The following is a 20,761-nucleotide window of genomic DNA, read 5'->3' as shown; positions in this document are numbered from 1 at the left end:
TATGTCTCTTGTAAACAAGGTAAACATAGGAAAACCAACCAAACTAGTTTTCATTCAAATGTCTTTTACAACCAAGTGTCTCTTGTAACAGTGTCTCTTGTAACGAAGTTTTACTGTAGTACAAAATCAGAAGCAAGAAAGAAGGACACATACAAGTGCTTTCGTCTGCCAATCTCCATTGTTTGTGTGCATATTCAATATTTCAGACAACACCTCGTATTTGTGTATTTACATATGATAATTCATTTTCCCAAAACAGTGATTGTTTGTGAATGAAAGCACATTAGAACAACTTTCTTTTCATCTTTGCGGGTTTCTTGTCTTGTTTGAAGATCCAGCAAACATCCCCGAAAACAGTGTTTATTATTGGCCAGGTGGGATATTTCCTGGCAAATGCAGTATATGGGTAAGTTTCATAATGTTAAAGACATCCTTTATACAGTGTGACCCACTTATAACAATATTGAAGTGCCACAAAAAAGCCATTGTTATAACCAGTGATTGTTATGATGGGATTGGGCACAAAAAGTACTTTTGTAAGCATTCAGGGGTTTGCACCCAATATTTACAAAATGTATTAAAGTAACTGCATGGCCGACCACCGAGACGTAGCCATGCATGCATGTGCCAACTGACTCCACAGGGCTCCTGGGAAAGCTCCTCTTTCACATAGGAGGAATTCTCCGCGTCAAATCCTTGTGTTGTTTTCTGCCTTTTTTAACGATTGGCAGATTGCATGTTACTAAAGTGGCATTGTTTTTTGCCTTTTTTAACATTGGTAATCAACAGTAGCCTTTACCCCACTGTAGCTCTATTTTAATCGGGACAGTGTTGAAAAGCTGCACCCTGCCTCTCTTACTGCCTGGGTGACAGCAGGAGATAACCGCGCGCGGGGCAGTCAGGAGGTCTCTTTGTACAGGGATACATGGCTACATAAAAGGCACCAACTTTTTTTCAGTGTTCGAAAGACAGAAGATGATGCAACTTATTTGACGCTAAAAATGTTTTACACACAATGCGCCCATGATCTCTCACAGATCTCCAAATACTATACTTTACCGTAGGCTCTTACCATAAGTCTCAATTGTTATAAGCAGTTTATTTTACCATATAACATATAGTCAAGTTGATGGTTCCGTGACTGTTCAGTTATATCCAATATATTGTTATAGCTGGTATTGCTATAAGTACTATCAAAGTGCACGAAGCTTATCACCTGTATTTTCTTATAATCAGCATCACCACAAATCATTAAATTGCTTGCACTGTTTGCCTTCAATTCGTGATGATTTCACTTACATTACTTCACTGTAGCCACTCATTTATTGCGCTATCATAACAGATGCAAAGTAACTAAAAGATGCAAAGTAAGTCTGAATCTCAACAGAGAAAGAACGAGGCTAGTGAAAAGTAAGAAACCCGACATGTAGTCAGTCAGAGCCAAGACGCATATTTTAAAATAACCCTTCACAACAAATTCGCACATTTAACCGGGGAGGATGGAGACGGTGTAGACAGGCTAAATGACAACCAAACAAGTATACAATCATGGAATCATCAGCAGCAGCTGCGGGACCTGTAGGAAACAAACTGGAAAACTAACTCGGAAAATGAAGGGGCTAAATGTGAAACATAAGAACGTGAAACTGTCGAGCATGGCAGATCAGATTAACTTAGTTGAGCTGTCCAAATTAATTAACAGAAACAAAACAAACGACATTATTGCATACAACATGGCAGCAATTGCAGAAACACTGAAAATAGGAGGAAACCTAACAGCAACTAAGAAGAAGCTAGCTAAAGGCAAAGCCAGAATGTACTCAAAGACAAGCAGGATAACATATTACACACAATATGGGCGAGATAATCAAAGTAGCTGAACGATTCCACACCAGGCTATATGCCTGCTACGTTACACCAGGGGAAGCAACTGAGAGTACAGGCTTAGCTCACGAAGTTCCACTAATAACCAGAAACAAAGTTGAAAAGGCTCTCAAGGCCATGAAAAGAGGAAAAGCTGCAGGTAACGACAGCATAACTCTGGATCTTATAAAAGAGGGAGCGGGTACTGCACTGGAAGCTTGCTGTGCTATTTCCAGAATGCTTAAGGACTTTAACAGTGCCCATAGCCTGGAAGAATTCTAATTCGCAAGAAGGAGAGACCAGGGATCTCAAGAACTACAGACCCATCAGACTACGCTCGGTTGTAGATAAGCTGTTTACCAAAGTAAACAGCTAACCGCCATTGTTAACTGAATAAGTCAAGCCTAGTTTCCCATCAACCCAGAGAACAGGCTGTATTTAGGAAGGGATACTCAACAATGGATCACATCCATGTCGTCCACCAAATGATAGAAAAAACCGCAGAGTATAATAAACCAATTTACATGGCATTCATAGACTATAAAAATGTGTTTGATTCAGAGAGCCCCGCAGCCGTGCTAGAAGCACTGAAAGTCCAAGGGATAGAGAAGACCTACCTAAGACTCCTAGATGACATATATAAAGGATGCACGGGCAGAGTTATTCTTCACAAGCTAACCGACAAATTCCCGGTCGGAACGGGAGTAAGACACCATCTCGCCAAAACTGTTTACAGCTTGTCTGAAGGAGGCTTGACTGGGAAAGCATTGGACCGCTGATAAATGGAGAATACTTGAGCCATGTGAGGTTTGCAGACGACATAGTCTTGCTAAGTGAGTCTGCAGAACACCTGCAAACAATGCTTGAGGAACTAAATACAGAAAGCAAGGCCGTGGAACTAAAAATAAATATGAATAAATCGAAAGTAATGAATAAACATGCTGAAAAAGCCCTGCTCAGCATATGTAATGAACAAGTACAAGAACTATCTCGGTCGTGTCATCAGTGCTGATCCGAAACAAGAGCAAGAAATCTGGCGCGGAACTGGTAGCACAGGTGCATTCGGCAAACGCTCCGACATATTAAAAATTAAGCTGGCTCTATCACTGAAAAGGAGAATATACAACCTATGCGTCCGGCCAGTAATGACATATGGCACAGAAGCCTGGCGCCGTACTAAAAACCTTAAAAGCAAACTTAGATCAGCCCAACGGGCCATAGAATGAATAATTATCACAGCAACACTCAGAGACAGGAAACGAGCTACCTGGATCAGAGAACAAACTAGAGTAGACGGTATCATAGTTCAAGTGAAGAAAACCTGCAGAAATTCAGGGAATTGTCTACTAATGCGTAGCATTCTTATGCTGCTTATGCTGAGCGCAAGCTCTTTTCAGACAATTTTTTTTTGTTTTTGGAAACGCTGTCTGACCAATTATCTCCACTTACGCTATTATAACGACTAAAGGTGTTACTTCTGCCAAATCTGCATTTTTTTTTGAAAATGCAGGGCGTTACACGGCTCGCCATTTTCAGCATTTTTTCCTATTTTTTTATTTTATTTTAGGGGTGAAACCCCTTAGGGGCTTGGCCTGTCGGCGTCTCCTGTCGTCATTGTCTTATGTAATCACGGTACTAAAACACTGACACACTTGTTTTCCAATGCCTCGCGCTAGAACGCTTCGTGCTTCAAAGACACGAGACTTTTACAGCAAGTCTGTATACCACATCTATCCCCAGACGGTTTCATCTCCGTGGGCAAAAACGCCAAGGCACCAAGAACACACTTATACAGTACATGCTTTGCCCCCAGGTTTCACATTAGTGCAGATGGCCTGGTTTTTTTGGTTTTTCAAAATTATGTCCAACCAATTATCCCAAATTACATTATTATAACGATTAAAGATGTTACTTCTCCCAAATCTGCATTTTTGTGGAAATGCGGAGTGTAACACGGTTCGCCGTTTTCACTTTTTCATCTCTATAAAATTCTGTCTGACCAATGTCTCCATTTACGCGGTGTGCTTCCAAATCTGCATTTTTGTGGAAATGCAGGGCGTTACACGGTCCCGGCTGTGTGGGCACGCGGCCTTAAAAAATTGGGCTGACCACGTAGTTAGGGCAAATGACAATCGGCGGACTACCGCAGTGACAGGGTGGAAACCGAGAGACGGGTGCAGAAAAAGAGGAAGGCCAATTGCTCGATGGAGGGACAAAATAAGGAATTTTAGAGGCAAACAATGGACTCGCGCGGCGTGGGACAGGAGCGGTTGGAGGTCGATGAGAGAGGCCTTGTTGGTTGGTTGGTGCCAAGAGAATGGTCCATACCCACTCAGGGGGATTGGCCAGGAAATGGGTGCTGAGAGAAAACAAACTGGGCTCGGGATTAAAAGAAATATTATGAATGCACTTGAAGTACTCGTTTAGAAAAAGAAAGGTATATGAGTGGGAATAAAAAAGATAATTAATAAGTAGACTGCCTGAAATTGAGGTATGACATGAGAGATGACACACCAACTATGACATCAACATTAATGAATAAGGAAAGGATAGGAGTGAACCTAGTGGACGGTTGATGATGATGAACAAATAATATTCTTTATTTGAAACACTATCAGGTCTGCCCCAAAGAATGTTTTTGTTGCTGTTCTCAGCAGAAATATTTCCAGGAACTCTATTGAGGAACTCTATTTGAGGCCGCATTTTTGTATTTATGCCCATTGCTTGCTTATATTTGTAGTTTTATACACGGAAAAGCGGTTGCAACCATGAAATGCAAAGCTGGAGAAGAAACAACACGTACAAACAAGAAACACAGCCTACAAAATCATCACGCAGGATTTCTAAGTGCAGACACTGCATTACTTAAATTGCTGTTTATGGAATAAAAGAACTGATCGAGATCACAATGCAGAACTTCCGTTTTGTGATTAAGACCAAAAATTTTTGCACGGAATCTGGACAGATAGGATGTGTCGTTCCCCTGAGCAACATTTTACTACCAAATTCAATGCAAATCACATCCATCACAGCTGTGCTGAAATCGCAGCACATATTCTATGATATTGTCCACATCATTTTTTTTTTTCTGCTGTTGTTGTTCTTATATCTGACTTGCGTATATACTGCGCACGTATCACAGCTTCGAATATATCTTCTTTGGCCTGAACACAGCGCCCTGTACTGGATTCCTGGCGACTATCCGATGCTCGGAGTCGCATTGTTTGGAGGAGCGCTTGGAGGGCTCACCGAGTCGGTTTACTGCGTCTCCTGTTACTCAACGTTCACCATTATCTTTGCCGATCACCCTGGCTCGGCTGTTGTGAGTCCACTTCTATTTTTCAGTCCGGTGCCAGCAATCTAGCTCACACACACACACCTGCCCTCTCCCGTGAAACACATGCCGGAATTTCAGGCAGGACTGCAGTCCCTGTGGGGAGCCGGTGGAGCCGCAGGTGCCATCATCGGCGGTGCCTTCGTTGACGTATGTCAGTTTAATTACAATTTATTCTTCGATGAATATTCCGTAGGCTACCATTGTCCTGAAGTGTATGACAGCTGCATCTTACCGGTACTCACCCACGGGGCAAAAACTTGGCGGCTCATTAAAAGGGTTCAACTTTAAAATGAGGACGACTCAGCGAGCAATGGAACGGAAGATGATAGGTGTAACATTAAGGGACAAGAAGAGAGCGAAGTGGGTCAGGGAACAAACGCGTGTTAAGTACATATTAATAGAAATTAAGAAGAAGAAATGGGTGTGGGCAGGGCATGTAATGCGAAGGCAAGACAACCGTTGGTCATTAAGGGTAACAGAGTGGGTCTCTAGGGAAAGCAAGCGTGGCAAGGGGCGGGAGAAAGTTAGGTGGGCAGAAGAGATCAAGAAGTTTGCGGGGATAAATTGGTCGCACATAGCACGGACCGGTATCACTGGAGATTAATGGGAGAGGCCTTTGCCCTGCAGTTGGTGTAGATCGGCTGGTGATGATGACGACGATTATTCCGTACTGTGCTCGTCGTTACCAGTTACCATATGCCGGGGACAGCCCGACACGTCAGCTTAAACACTGTCTAAATGCATTCACATTTATAATGTATACCTTGGTCCCTGCATATACTGAAAGCACTAACGCGTCCGGTGACTTCACAGTACATGCCTAAGCTTGGAGCATGCAATGTTCATTCCAGGTCAGCTCTAAGTGGGTCGCTTAGAAGAAAAACTTCCGCAGTTTTCAGGCTTGTTAGCATACCCTTAAGCCTGGTGACTTCCACATTGACACCTTGATTTCAATCGTGAAGAGGGCTGTTGTGAATGGTAGCACATTGGGAAAGTTGCTAGGCAAAGATTACATTTTGAAAATTTTCTGGGTAGCTTAGTCTTCACAGATAACTTTGTGTATCGAGCAAAAAAAAAAAAAAAAACGTTACGAGTAGCATTTTACGAAGGAAAATGTTACTTCAAAATATCGAAATATGCAACAGCTAAGGCTATGATGGCGTCCCTTAACACTTGTGTCCAACTGCTTCAGCTATAAAACTGGGTAAAAGAAGTGCGACTTATTTTTCTGTCCGCTGTTCCTTTGCAGCTTTGGGGATATCCGGCAGGATTCCTTATCGTCTCGTCATGCTTCATGCTTTCTTTGCCCTTGATTGTGACATCTGCGGCTTTTCGAAAAACTCCAAAGTGTAAGGCAATAACACTTCTACATCTTTGTTACTTCATCTTTAGCCATCCAAATTTTAGGCAAGAGTAACAGTGTAAAGAATTTAGGCCGGTTGAAAAGTGACATGAAGTCTATCACACATTCTATGCAAAATAGTTTCATCGTACCATATTGTGCAAGTTTTGATGTGCGGCATTTGAGGATGGCGTTTTTGGTGCGAAAGCACCATTACGCCAATTAGGCGAAACTGCATCGGTGGTGTGGCTACAATATGGTACTGAAAATCCTAGTGACCAAGAATGCGGGTATGCACAGTTCAGACAATCGCATGGGCTGTGATGCACCATGTGGCTGTGAATGCAGTCTGACATCCCAATCGGGCGTTCAACAGCCCTCGCTAGGCCTAATGTAACCTTTTGAGGTTTAACACTGTCAACCAGTACCCAGTTCTTAACATACAATAAGGCTAAAATTGATTGACACCTTATTAAACTCCTTTGCCCCGATATTCCCTATTCGTGGTCAAGCTGGGCCGCTTCACCCGAGAATCTGTGGGCCAACCTGTGGTCCCTGTTGGCTGCCCACATTGAAACACCCTGCGCACCTCCACTAAGCCCCTACAATTAGAGGACCGTGCAACATCCCCTTTTACTTTTACAAAGGACTCATAAAGCCACAGCTCCAACTTGAGTCGCTAAATAAAGTTTGTTCTCTCGCTCTCTCATTAAACTCAACAGTAAGGTTACCTTACAATACGGCCAAAAATGGGATTAACAACTATCTCACATACCCACTTAGGGGGATTGGCCAATGAGGATGACCGCTGCTGTCAAGAGCAGCACCAATTGAACTGCCATTTGGTGTCAATGTCAACATACCCACCCACACATAAAATTTCGCACGTGACCCACGTAGGGAGTATTCGAGTTTTTAATGTGCGCGTGTGTACGCCATGCAGTGCCTACCCATCGTGCCTTCTATGACCATTTAATTGATTGATTATTGATTATGAGGTTTAACGCGCTGATGCTACACAGACAATGGGGTGGCTGTAGTGGCCGGGCTCCAGATTAATTTTGACCACCTAGGGATCTTTAACGTGCTACAAAATCTGTAACACATGGGCGTTTTTGCTTTTCGCCTCCATCAGAAAAGCGGCCGCGGCCGCATCCTTGGGTTCAGCAGCACAACGCCTTAACCACGACCAACCGCGGTGGGTTCTAAGACTTGTTGTGAACAAAAACCCTTTTCTGACTCCTTTTTATCTGCAGCCGCCCATCCAAAGTCACTGGAGAACCACAACCACAATGTCAGCAAGACCAGCCTGAAGCATCACCGGCTGTTCTGGGACATTTCCTTCGACGCGCTGTTGTTCAACTTGTTCCTCATCGGTCTGATATTTGGCTTTCTCGAACCGACGTTGGAGCCTTACCTTGACCATGTGTGTGCAGATGTGTTCATTTGCCTTTCCGCAAGCAAAAGTGTGCGCAACCTAATAGCATCCCCACATGCTTTTATATTTGCAGTTCCACGAAAGCAGTTCAGGCATTGGATCCGTCTTCAGCGTCTATTCGCTAAGCTTCAGCATTGCATCGGCCCTGTGTGTTGTTATCAGTCACTACAAGGTAGGAAAAGTCAAATGTCAATTTACAGCTACAGGTGATGTCTCCAGAAACAATATCTGCCTGCACGTCAAACTCCTGGGAAGATTTCTTTGCTTTTTGTCGTGCAAAAGATGTCTGTTAATTCTAGCAGACAAAATTCCTCACCAATGCTTCATAAATTCTCATGCAGACACTTTTTTAATGTGTGTGATGCTAACATAACATACAGGTGTTCGCAAAAATTACCCATACAAGCAATGTCTTAGACACAAAAGCAAACATGCCTTTCGTTTGATCTCAAAGCTTTTATGTTCTTTTTCTGTGTACCTAACTGTTTTTTTTTTACCTCAATTCAGGCAGAAGTGCGCCTTTTACCACTGGCCCTTCTCCTCTGCATTGTGGGTTTCATCATCATGGGTCCAGCCCCATTCCTGCCATTTGAACCGTAAGAAAAATTTGTAACCAATGGAAAAAGTCAAAAACAAGACTATTCTACAAGACTATATCAAACAATTCTGTTTCTGCACTCTAGACTAAGACATTTCGTGTGACCTTGATAGCTGGGATAATAATCACAGCATTAAACACAGAGTGGACCTATTTGACCAATTAGCCCTGGACTGTGCTCAGGGAGGAAGTTCCAAAGCAAGACGGAAAAAGCCAACTCTCTATTGTGTGTGGGCTAGAAGCCCATGCTAGGTAAAGTGAGTGAGAGAGAGATTTGAACTGAAATTGTCCAGTAGGAATTACACCAGATATCGTCAGCAAACAAAATGTCTGAGCATAAACAGTGACAGCTGTTTAAAGTTCGATAACGATGCTAAGACAGGACAAAGATAAGGCGAGACGAGACTGAGCGCCATCTCGCGTTCTCTTTGTCCTGTCTTAGCACTGTTATTGAACTTCAATTATGTACAAACAAGCCCACATTTACACCGTTTTTCAGCGACAGCTGTGCGGGGTCAAACTTTACCAGCTTTCAAAATTTCTAGTTTCAAAACATTTTCGAAGTTTGCAATTCATCTAGCGGTTATTACAAGTAGAGTCACAACTGATACTGTGCCACTCCAGTCTGATGTATCAGCAGGGTCCAGCAAGATGCGGGTAACAGGGCCCATCCACAACACTGATTAACTGAGATTACAGCTTTGTGTGCAGCACATTCCAGCATGGTTTCATACATTGGCTTCCCCTCTGTGCGGGCATTGCAGGTCCATAGGCCTCATCTACGCTTCCCAAGTGCTCATTGGCTCAGGCGTGGCATCACTGCACTCGCTGTCATATGCCAGCGTCCTCAAACGAGCAATGTGAGTCAAGGTTCCTGCAACACTTGGCATCTCATTCGTGCACCTCACATTTGATTACTAGTGCCTTGAGGGCTTTTCCAGGCAGAGGTCAGAGGTCACCTCACATGTTGAGCGGTAACTAGCAGATGAGCAGCAAACAACAAATGGCACAAGCCAACAGCACTGTGTATGAGTGAACAGCTTTTAATGTGAGCACTTAGAGAACAGATGTGGAACTTGGCCCTAGGTGTGTGCCATAAAAAAAAAACAACATTAAATTTTTTTTGTGCATGTATGTGTGTGTAGAAAATTTTGTCGAAATCCTCACATCACCCAAGTGTGTGAAAGCAAGAAAAAAATAATAAAATATTTGCCAGCTTCCACATTAACTCTGGCTCAAGATAGAGCCAAGAATTTAAGTTGAATTATTGTAAATTGAAAGCTTTTGTTTCCATTTCCAGTGCTCCCAACACACCAAGGTTGCATCGCTAGAATGTGCATTATGCTCTGGTGTAAAATAACTGCCGCCAACCTACGTAGGTGCAATACCAAGCTTTAGCATGGAAGTTCTTAACCCTTTGAGGGTCGAATTTTTTCGCCAAATGCGTCCCCCCAGGGTCGATTTTTTTATTGCTGATTTAAATTCTACGGACGAATTTATATTGAGAAAAAATAATCAAAAATGTTTTTGCGTGACCGTAAAGTGAGAAAAAAATCATTTGTGTAGTTACATACATGTGGTTTATTATGGCGTTACACAAGAAAAATTCCAAAAATAAAAACGAGAGAGTAACAAGCCGGCACCTTTTGAGTCAATCAAAATCAGATAGACATCAGTTTCGCGGGCGCAAAAAGCGGGAAGAGCCCAGAGGACGATACTGAAACCTGCCGCTGCGCACCCGCCAGCGCGCACGGCCGGATGCGGGAGCGATAGACGGCGAACCACTCATAAAATACAAAAAAAAAAAAAAAAAACGAGAAAAGAGCCTTATCAGTTTCACAGGCGACCTTGGTCTGTGGCAGGCGCAAGAAGAGAAAGGCGCCCGGGTACCCGGTGGGCGATACCCAGCGCGCCCCCTCGTTAGCAGATGCGCAAGCGATAGCCGGCGCGCCGCTGAAGTAAATAATAAAAAAATAAAAAGAAGAGCCATCGGCGCAAGAAAAAAATTTGACATATTTCCAAAGTGTGGCAGCACATGCCAAGCAAGAGAAGTTGGCGAAAAAGGCGCGCTTTTTAAAGATACAAGAGATGCCATACATGTACGTCATTGACCATTTTGAAAGTGTTTGCCTATGCCGTACATGTACGGCCGTGACCCTCAAAGGGTTAAAGCTGCATCACAAGGGCGAAATTGAAGGCATGGGTGAGATTGGTGCCTGTGACAATAGCACAGCCTTAGAGACCGCTGTAAAAACCCCAACAAAAGTTTTGGTGCTCATGCCTCAGTTGTCAAACATGCAGAATATTTCCTGGTGCAGGGCTCAAGTCAAGGCGCAAGCACAGAGATGCCTTTATCGAGACACTGGAGGTTGAAATGCTGAAGCATGCATAAAACAAAGACATGTTCGCAGGCCATTTACAAACTCTATGGTCGCATAGCCTAGGGTCATGTGCAACAAACAAGGGACTGTTGATCTTACGATGAATTACATGCGAGCCTTTGCCACAATTAATTGCGCATCAAAGGTTAAATTTTGACTAAGAGGTAACAGTATTGATTATTTCCCAGGATTTTGCACAAGAATATCTTTTTGTGGTGTTGCTGTTGCAGAGCTAAAGGTTTCCCCGAAGGCATGGACACCAGCAGTTTTGTATCTGGCACAGTATTTGCCACATACGTTGTTGGGTAAGCCTGCATTATCTTTAGTCACTTGTAAAAAGTAAGACGTTAAATTTAATGTAAGTAACAACTTTAAAACTAAAGGGTACCCAAGAGAACTTGCATTTCATAGCCTAATCATCAGCCCTCTTATTTTTTTTTTTCTTTTTGCACGAAATGTGTCATTCTTGCAGTGTATTTCACCTTAACTTAGATCAGGGGTTTTTGCAATGTATTTCACCTTAACTTAGATCAGGGGTTTGCCACTTTTTGAGGTGGAGGGCCGAGTTGCATGAAGCCGACACGGTGGATGGCCTGACGGCAAATGGGGTTGGGTTAGGGGGACTTACCAGGCAAAGAGAAAAAAGTAAGCGAACTGATAATAATAGTTGACAGTAATTGAGAATAACCTGGCTAAGTGTACAGATGGAGGACAATGCCAACTGGAAGCGCGATCAGCTCTCTGTTATTGCCTCCCGTCTAACCCCATTTGAGGTGCAAACTGACGTGTTGGCCTTCAGATATGAAGTGACAGGGGAGGTGTGGGGGTTCTGACAACATGCTGGCGGCTGCATTACACTGCCCCGTAGGCCACAGATTGCCGACCCCCGACTTAGATAAAAGGAGGTGATTAGAGCATACATGAGGTTAAACACACATGAGGTTAAAGTTAGTCAAGCAGCTATGCTACACTGTTTACAAGCAAGGTAGAATGTTCAAAAAAACACTTCTGAGAATGAGGTCATCGAAGTTAAAGGAGCCGTTAATGTTCTTAACAGTGCTCTGACAGCTTACTTGGTGTCCCTGCCCACAGAACCTATCCAGGAAAGCTTTCGCCCTTTGACTGGGTGTAGATTGGATGCCTTCTTGGTTCACTAAAGACCCTTCGTGCAGCCCTCCGGAGTGCAAGGTTGTATGCACAGTGAAGATAAAAGTTGAGAGTTGTACACTAGCATTTTGTCTGAATGGGTCTTTGTCATGAAGAATGCAGTGCATGAAGCAGTGCATGAAGCAGTTGCAATCGTCTTTTGAGATTATTCTGAAAACGAATGTTTGTCAAAGAGTCAGAGATATGGAAAGACGAAAACTTGAGCTATCCAACAGCCCCAATACGGCTGCACTCGGATAAGAGGAGCAGAGGGGAGATGAGATACTGGGTTGCGAACATTGCAATTTTGTTCACCATCTAGGCAGACAATTATTTTCTAAAGCATTTGATGTACTCACTCCGAGTTAAAATATCTTGGCGCAAATAAGGACAAAACTGGCAGGTGCACAAAAATATTTTGGAAATCAATCTTTTGAAAGAGTTCCTCGACCTGATCTCCGCATCTCTACTTGATCTCCTGTGTATTACCGTGTTTTCACGTGTATAACTAACCCGCACCAAATATGCGAAAATTTCAGTGGCAAAGTAGGGGTGCGGATAATATGCGGGGTTTTTCCTTTAGTGCAGCTTCACCGCAATGCACGTTGTAGCTTCGGTGCAGCGTTTTTTGTATCAAATGTGCGGGCAGTACATGAGGATTTTTTTTTCTTTTCTAGCAGGCTGAAAGTGGGGGTGCGGATTATAGGCAGGGGTGGGTTATACACGTGAAAATACGGTATCACTTGATTGTCTTCTTTGTTCTCCAATCCTTTTTTTCAGAGCAACACTGAGCCCACCCATTAGTGGCTATTTAGTCGAAGCACTGGGATTCAGAAAAGGTTCCATGGTGCTTCTGGCAGTCTTGGTCGCATGGGTAAGCACATACAAAGACTGCAAAACAACTCTTCACGATTACACTAACCTCTACCCTCCCAAACACCACCTGGGATTTGCATGCAAGGTCTGCTGCCTGAATTCTCGTCCGTATTGAATGACAGCGCTCAAATGGGTGTACATACACAGTTGAACTCCTTATAACAAACTGATTATCATTTAGTGTTAATTATTTGGTTACGCCAAAAGAAGTTCCCAAGGCACACTTTCATTTCCCTAATCTATGCTCTGCCACCTTCATTTAAAGTAGACATCTTTTCATCACAACAAAGTTATAACTGCACTTGACTGATTGTACAGTAAACACAAACTCATTTATACGCAACTCTGGATTTTCAGTGAATGCTAATACCGAGCAGTCTAAACGTGACCTAAAAAATATTTTTCATAAGTGTGCCTTCAGTATATTGCATTTCCAATTATAGCTGGCTGTTTCAGCATCCTATAAGTTGCATATTTAAGATCAACTGTATTTATAGTACAAAAAAATCAACAGTATGCAATTATATCTGGCTTTTCTGCACAAGAGAAAGTACTTTTTTTCAAGAAAGTAGTATGCTAATCTCCAGGAACAAAGCAACTGCCTTCACAAACATTTTTGGCTTGTCTACTTTAAGAGTGCCAAGTGACCATAAAAATATGTGAAGCTGGTCGACTGGCTAAATGGTAGAACTGCTAAAACAAACATTCAGCCCATCTGTGAAAGAGTAGTAAAACCACAAAAACATTTCCTTTCGAAAGAATGTTCCGAGCCATGTTGAAGCCTGACAATACACAAACCAAATACAAGCGCATCTTTTCTGCGCAGAGCATTTACTAGCACGACTGTCTCAAGAGAGTTGATCTCTGAAACTTCTCGTAAATTGTGCTTTTTTCCCCCCATTGCAGATGCCCTCTTTGCTGGTTCTACAGAAAAAGTCAAGAATGCCATCTCGAGCTTAGAGGAATAAGGCACACTTTTGTACAAAGCGAATGATAACCATAAAAGCCTTCCCTTGTGCAATTGCAACAGACCTTTGTGCACCTTTGCGCATAAAAGATACCAACTAAAAGGTGTCAGCGCAACAGCCTCTCTTGAAGGAACAGGTCAGGAAGCAAAGAGGAGCACAGGGGTCGGTTGACACAGAGAAAGGTGCATTAGTGCACACATGCAGCTCCAAAAATAACCACAATGAAATCCTTTCCTACACCTTCGGAGAGGAGTTATGTGATGATCGGTTATTTATTATTATTATTGAGGTTTAACGAACTGAAGCTATACCTCGGCTGTGAGGTGTGCCTTAGTGGAGGGCTCCAGATTAATTTTGACCAGCTGGGGATCTTTAGCATGTGCCGAAACCTCAACACACGGGCGTTTTAAGTGCAGAGCACTTTAGGGGCCCGCCTTGTCATCGTAGCTCGCTTGCTGGACCCAATAGAGCCACACGGCGTTCCGTCGTCACAGCATAACCCAGAGGCTTTGAAAGCCAAGCGGTTTATACAGTTATAAGTGTTCGAAACTTGTGAACCACTGGCGCTTGTCATACATCTCTTCGTTTTTTAGCGCAAAAAAAACTGCAGGTACATTTGAGGCGAAATATACGTAATTAACCGGCAGTGCCTGTGTTCAATTAGTTAGGACTGCTCATTCGGTTGGTTTTTACAATAGCACGGGAAAAAAAGTGGCCGCACAAGAAAAAAATGGTGCATTCAAAATGACGCAGAAAGGCACCACGCGCTAGAAGAAAATGGCGCGTTTGAAATGCCGCAGAAAAGCTACAGCCACGGAAGGAAAAAATGGCACGTTTGAAATTACACAGAAAAGCTCCAGCTGCACAAGAAAAAAATTACGCGTTCGAAATGATGCAAAGCAGCTCCAGCATACAAAATTAAAGCAAGCACAAAAACAACAGAACTCCCGCTGGCGCAGTTTCAGGCAGGGGGGGCGCGCGAGCACTGCGAAGGTGGGAAATTTGAAATACATGGGGTGGTAGCAGTGAGCGGATAACTGTCGTACAGTCATGCAAAAGTCCCTGCGACAACATAAAGGCTGCACGAGAAAGTGGCTTGTCTTTCACTACTTTCACAAACGGTCACTACTTTTGTTTTCCATAATATCTGGCCGCGTTGTTTAACAGGGGGACACTGCTCGTAAAACAGCTTCCTTTAATTGATAAGTAAACTCTGTGAAACTTGCCAGTCTTGCTGCTTTTTTTTTTTTAAGTGCGAATGCACTTTATAAGCGACTTCAAACCATCCAACGCCGGCGGCGGCGGCGGCGGCGTCCGCAGTGCTCCTCTATATTTAAAAAAGAAACAGCATCCGGCGCCAGGTTTCGATCCGAGGACTTTGCGGCCACAGCGCGACGCTCTACCGACCAAGCCACGGACGCGCCTTATATCTTTAACGCATTCAAACTACGTCGTCAGCGGCGTGCGTTGGCGACTCAGCGGCGTTATAGCGGCTTGATAACTGCGTGGTGTACACGTGATACTACAAACCCGATGGAAGAGATGGAAGAGAAGGCGGCGAGGCGGTGGGCTGCGGGGGCCGAGCGCAAGCGCCGCAAGCGGGCCGAAAACCGTGCATTCGCACTTTCACAGTCTCCCCCTCGGGGAAATGCGGGGGAATTTTTTTTCACTGGTTTCAAATATGCCATTAATATTTGAGCCAGTCAATTAGTTCCCAAGATAATTAGCCATTTTTCGAGGAACAATAGACAGAACCGTATTAGCCATAAAACTGTAATCTTTATATTTTCCAGTACTATGATCCCTGGCGAGTACAATAAGAGAATCGGTTGGTTTTTTGATGCACCACTTGGAACTAATTTTACAGCTCATTAAAGTTGGTGGCACCAGTGGCAAGGAACCATTTTGAATACCCATTTCAAACACCAAAGTTTAATGAACTGTAAAATTAGTTCCAAGAGGTGCATCAAAAAACCGATTCTCTTATTGCACTCCCTAGGGTTCACAGTAGTTGAAAATATGGATTAGTTTTATGGCTCACCGTTTTGTCTAGTGTTCCTCCAAAAATGGCTAATTACCTATAATTATTTTGAAAACTAATTGACTTACTCAAAAAATAATGGCATTTGAAATCAGTAAAAAAAAAAAGCAGAAAGTCTGACAAGTTTCACAGAGTTTACTGAACAATTAAAAGAAATTGTTTTAAGAGGCATGTCCCCCCTTAAAGCTCTCATAATGAAATTTCTTTCATAGAGACAAAGTTTCTTGAATGCACAAATGTTTGTTTGTGGTTGCTTTGAACTACAAAATAATTTCTCGCATTAGGTATATATATAAACTTGGCGATCTGGGTCAAAGCTTGCAAACAGGTTTGCAAACTGGTTCGGCAGTACACAATTTAGTCGAACCGGAACCGAACCATAATGAAATGAACTTGCCCTAACCTGAATTGAGGTGGTATTTTTTTCGGTTTGACACCCAGTTTACATTTCATTTCTGGGTCTCCTCAATTATCAGTTGCAGATAGTACGCGGGCTGCCGAAGACGTGATCTGGCACTCGATTTTCCCATGTATTCCTATGTAACTTCTGGAACTTCCCATGAAGCTTCTGGCCTGCCCACAGACAATCCAAAACTGGTAAATCAAGGAGGCCCATTATGGATAGCTTTCGCTCTAAAATTGCTTGCAATTCAGTGATGAAGAGCAAAGTCACCCAAAGCCTCTCGTAAAATGTTTTTTTATTGCGAAGACCACAAAGTAACATGACCATTGTAAGGGGACCTAGTGCCCGTACATCGTAGCCTGCCAGAAGGAAAGCTGTCTTACAGCCCTTCATCGAGCCGACCAAGTAGGCTGGCCTTGGGCCAAAGTTGTGGTCAGTCCACGCAGGGTGAGGAAAAGAGAACGCGTGTCTCTCTCCCGCTTACAGGCTGGCCAAGAGGAACAACTGCTGAACAGTAAACAAGATGTAAACGGTAATAAATGTAGACAGCACAAAAACACATAAGTAGCGGGGCATTAAAGAAGCAACCCGGCATAGGTGTATAAGTTGGGGAAAACAGAGAATCGAACCGCCACCACGACCGACTACAAAGGGGGCTTGGATGCAAAAGTGCATGCTTCACGGGGCACAAGGAACGTCTACGAAAAATCACCGTACCAGAAAAAATACATATATAGAAGAAAGTAGCACCGAGATTCAAAACATCACAAAATCATCAACGGGGACCAGGTTCCCCACCCACTGTATAAATTATCTAAAGATCATAAGGAACCAACAGCCAAAAAGAGTTTACCTGTACTGTTTCATACACGGGGGACAAACAACGTAAAAGCAAAGAGTTTGATTAAGAGTCAACAAGAACGAAAGCTGCTTGATTCAATCAACAACTACCAAGGAGAGCTTTTGAAGCGAGGTACAGCTACCCTGTCACCTATGTAAGCTCAAATTGCACTGCGATGAGTAGCAGCGACAGATTCAAGGGGCTACGAAGGCACTCGAGAGATACTGTTACCAAAATACTGGACGCAGTTGCCTAAAAAAATGAGGCACAACCATTATTTTTTCCCACCGTAAATGTGCACACAAAACAAGTCTCCGAGTAAAGCAATTGAACTAAATGTTATGGCCCACTGCGATCGGCAGCGCTTTTTTTTTTTTTTCTCTTCAGTAGTTCCGCAAAGCCAGCGCTGCTCAAAACAAAGCTGCTTCACCAAAAACAAACAAACAAAAAAAACAGTACCAGACATGAGATCACAAAAAATAAAAAAAGGAAAGCACTAACTACACGCAACCCTACAAAAGTATATAAATAACATTTTTGATCTACTGCTACATATAAATCTAAGTACCGCGCACCTCCTAACGTGATGCGTGGCACCACCGCGGTTGGTTAGTCGCCCACCCAGCTGGTAAGTTTCACTCGAAACCAGCGGCCCTCCCTGCCGTACAAAGAAGGTGTTACCACTCTCTCCTCGACGCACAGTGTGGCCTCTTCCTGCACCCAGCCTTCCTTCCTTGCAGTGTGACCCACCGGGCGTGGACTCACTTCTGGCGCGTGGAGAGCGGCACATACACGGGGCCCCCATACTTGGCCCACTCCGCGTCGAACTCGTGCTCAAGGATCTCGGCTCCCCGCTTCCGAGCCAAGCCGGTCTCCTCGAGCTTCAGCTCGCACATCTGCATGTCGTCCCGTCCTGCAAGCACACACGCAGACTGTTCAACCTCCTTCACCCTCCCCCGTCACTGCTTCTTCGGAACCGCCATTAAATGCCCCCTCCCTCAATGACCAACCGCACTCAAATTTCACCTCGATACATAGGTTAAATAACAAAAACATCCTCAAGACCAGTGTCCCCCCCCCCCTTAATGGCTCTTAAAACTATTTCTTTTAGTCTCTAAGTAAACTCTGTGAAACTTTCCAGTCTTCTGTTTTTTTCCCACTGATTTCAAATATGCCATTATTTTTTGAGTCAGTTCCCAACATAATTAGAGATTATTAGTCATTTTTGGAGGAACAATAGACAGAACAGTGTTAGCCATAGAACTGTAGTCTCTATATTTTCCAATACTAAGAACCCTGGTGAATGCAATAAGAGAATCAGTTTTGTGATGCACCACTTGGAACTAATTTTACAGCTCATTAAACTTTGGTGTTTGAAATGGGCATTAAGAATGCTTCCTTGCCACTGGTGCCATCTCTAATTGTCTTGGGAACAAATTGAACAATCGAAAAAATAGTGGCATACAGTCGAACCCCGCTACAACGAACGCCGCTTCAACGAAATTTCCGCTTCAATGAAATATTTCCAATTCCCTGTCAGCTAGCCATAGAAGTCAATGTAACAAAGTCCTCGCCACAACGAACCATTTGTCAGGCTTGCTTTCGCTTCAACGAAATTTTCGATGATTTGGGCTGGGTTTGAACAATTATTTTACAATAAAATAAGCATAGCGCCAGCTATCTGTAACTTTTTATACATTCAGGACGCTTAGTTTCACCGAAAACATGCGCGTTGCGACCACACCGCCACCTAAAACAAAACAAAAATAACTCAGGCGCACGCCATTGCTTGATGGTGATAACAATGTGGCTGGCCGTCTTTACACGAGGCACAGGCCCGCTTCGCCAAGGCGGAGCCCCAGAGCTACAGCCAATCCGTACCCAGTTGAAATTGCATGAATGTGCTCCGCTGCTGGCGCGGTGCCGTCATGTATGCGTTGTGAGCAGCTGTCCTTGCCGTTTTCCTTCAACCATTCTTCATAGACAAGAGCAAAAGTCATGTTTGCGTGTTTGGTCTTGAAGCCTAGTCATCCTATCTTAGTCGCGAGCGCGCGGTCATGTTAAATGCAAGCGCGCGTCTTGCCTGCCAAGGTCAGTAGCTGCCGTGCCCTGTCGGAGGATACGATAACGGCACTGCTCCTGCCACAAGCGAGAGGGGGGCTTCCGACGACGGCCTAGCAGCTATCGGCAAGTAATCAGCTCGGTGGACACGCCTTGTTGTACAGCGATACGTTTTGCGCCTGCATATCTTCACCCCCCTCCGTAACGCGTTCTTTGGGTGCAGTGAAAAAATAGATAACCATTGGTATGTTTGTTATCCGAATAAACATGAGTTATGGCGCGTCACTCCTTTTTCTAAACATTGTATTATGCTGCCAATGTTGCGGAAACGTACGGGGCTATTTTTCTGGCCTTTCCGTGGTGTGTTGGGGCAGATTTCGCCTCAACGAATTTTCGCTTCAACGAAATTTTTCGTACGTCCCGTCAATTTCGTTGTAGCGGGATTCGACTGTATTTGAAATCGGTAGTAAAAAAGCAGCAAGACTGGCAAGTTTCACAGAGTTTACTTAAAAATTAAAAGGAGCTGTTTCAAGAACAGTGTCCCCCCTTAAAGGAAGAAATGTGGATCAAGCAGGGGAGGAAAGCAGGAGTTTGGTAACTGTTGTGGGGTATTGTGTATGTGTTCTCACGTCCGTCGAGCTTCAAATTAGCAGTCCGCCGGCCACACGGAGCTGTCGATGTTTAAGCTCCCGCCTGCCATCACCCACCCACCCGCACGCTTGACTCTGTTCAGCAAGTCGTCGGGCCCGCTGTGTACTGTTTACCTTTGTACATCAAGCAGCGTCACTCAGAAATAGAGGTCGCGGTTGACAAGGCGGCGAAGTAGCTTAGAAGGTGGGAAAAAGGCCAGTTCATCCTTGCCAGTGTCCGCCATCGTATGAAGCGGACCACATGCACATGATTGGGGTTTTTTAATGCTTTGGGGAGTTTGCCAGGACCGTAGTGATCCATCGTAAGAAGCGGGTCACGGGTAAATCCGGGGGACGTATAATCGGGGTTCCACTGTAGCTTCGTAAAATACCTTGCTAACAAGCTCCGTTACAGATAACACTGCACCTGCTGGCAGGTCGCGCAAACAGCCATGAAGCGGAAGTGACATACCAGACAGCCAGGTGCTTGGTCTGCCAACCGGCTGAAACGTCACCCCAGCCTGGTCATAATGGCTGTGCTCTTCTCAATTTTGGTTTCAATGTCGCCAATCTTTACTGGTCGCTTGCGGCGTGCATGAAAGCATTTAGGCTGCGATGTTTTGTACCTCGCTATCTTTAAAGGCAGACCATATGGAAACAGGGTTTTCAAAAGGGGAAACCTTTCCCTACAGTTAGCCTCAAACTCTTTTCCACATTGCCATACAGTCCAATCCAACTACCTCGACCCCAAAGGGACGTGCGAAAAATTTTCTTGAAGCGGAAATTCTCAAAGGCAAAACCAGCCCCAACACATGACGTAAGGGCAAGAAAAAGAGC

At 44.0% G+C, this 20,761-nt stretch overlaps 2 protein-coding genes across 5 annotated transcripts in view; one reads left to right on the top strand and one right to left on the bottom strand.

Moving 5' to 3' along the window:
• The window catches only part of LOC144151757 (MFS-type transporter SLC18B1-like), a 67,297-nt gene extending 52,110 nt beyond the window's left edge, over nucleotides 1-15,187 (top strand). Inside the window, exons 3-13 of one of the 2 annotated variants that reach the window (XM_077682891.1) lie at nucleotides 333-406; nucleotides 5,038-5,185; nucleotides 5,279-5,347; nucleotides 6,450-6,549; nucleotides 7,799-7,968; nucleotides 8,054-8,152; nucleotides 8,488-8,576; nucleotides 9,343-9,438; nucleotides 11,190-11,264; nucleotides 12,886-12,979; nucleotides 13,888-15,187. In XM_077682891.1, the coding sequence (XP_077539017.1) occupies nucleotides 333-406; nucleotides 5,038-5,185; nucleotides 5,279-5,347; nucleotides 6,450-6,549; nucleotides 7,799-7,968; nucleotides 8,054-8,152; nucleotides 8,488-8,576; nucleotides 9,343-9,438; nucleotides 11,190-11,264; nucleotides 12,886-12,979; nucleotides 13,888-13,941 (1,068 nt within the window). In that variant the 3' untranslated portion in view covers nucleotides 13,942-15,187. Of the gene's footprint in view, nucleotides 1-332; nucleotides 407-5,037; nucleotides 5,186-5,278; nucleotides 5,348-6,449; nucleotides 6,550-7,798; nucleotides 7,969-8,053; nucleotides 8,153-8,487; nucleotides 8,577-9,342; nucleotides 9,439-11,189; nucleotides 11,265-12,885; nucleotides 13,139-13,887 lie in introns of those variants that run through there. The other variant, XM_077682890.1, reaches the window with a different exon arrangement.
• Nucleotides 15,188-16,671: 1,484 nt separating this feature from the next.
• The window catches only part of Jar (Myosin heavy chain 95F jaguar), a 47,848-nt gene continuing 43,758 nt past the window's right edge, over nucleotides 16,672-20,761 (bottom strand). For all 3 annotated transcript variants that reach the window (XM_077683505.1, XM_077683507.1, XM_077683506.1), the window contains exon 27: nucleotides 16,672-18,147. In XM_077683505.1, coding sequence (XP_077539631.1) covers nucleotides 17,996-18,147 — 152 coding nt within the window. In that variant the 3' untranslated portion in view covers nucleotides 16,672-17,995. The remainder of the gene's footprint in view (nucleotides 18,148-20,761) is intronic.

Source organism: Haemaphysalis longicornis, unplaced genomic scaffold, assembly GCF_048455015.1.
Source record: "Haemaphysalis longicornis isolate Haplotype H1 unplaced genomic scaffold, Haemaphysalis longicornis Haplotype H1 scaffold_9, whole genome shotgun sequence".
In the NCBI taxonomy this organism is placed as follows: Eukaryota; Metazoa; Arthropoda; class Arachnida; order Ixodida; family Ixodidae; genus Haemaphysalis; species Haemaphysalis longicornis.
The sequence above is the reverse complement of the archived record's forward strand: the minus strand, read 5'-3'. Positions and strand labels throughout refer to the sequence as shown.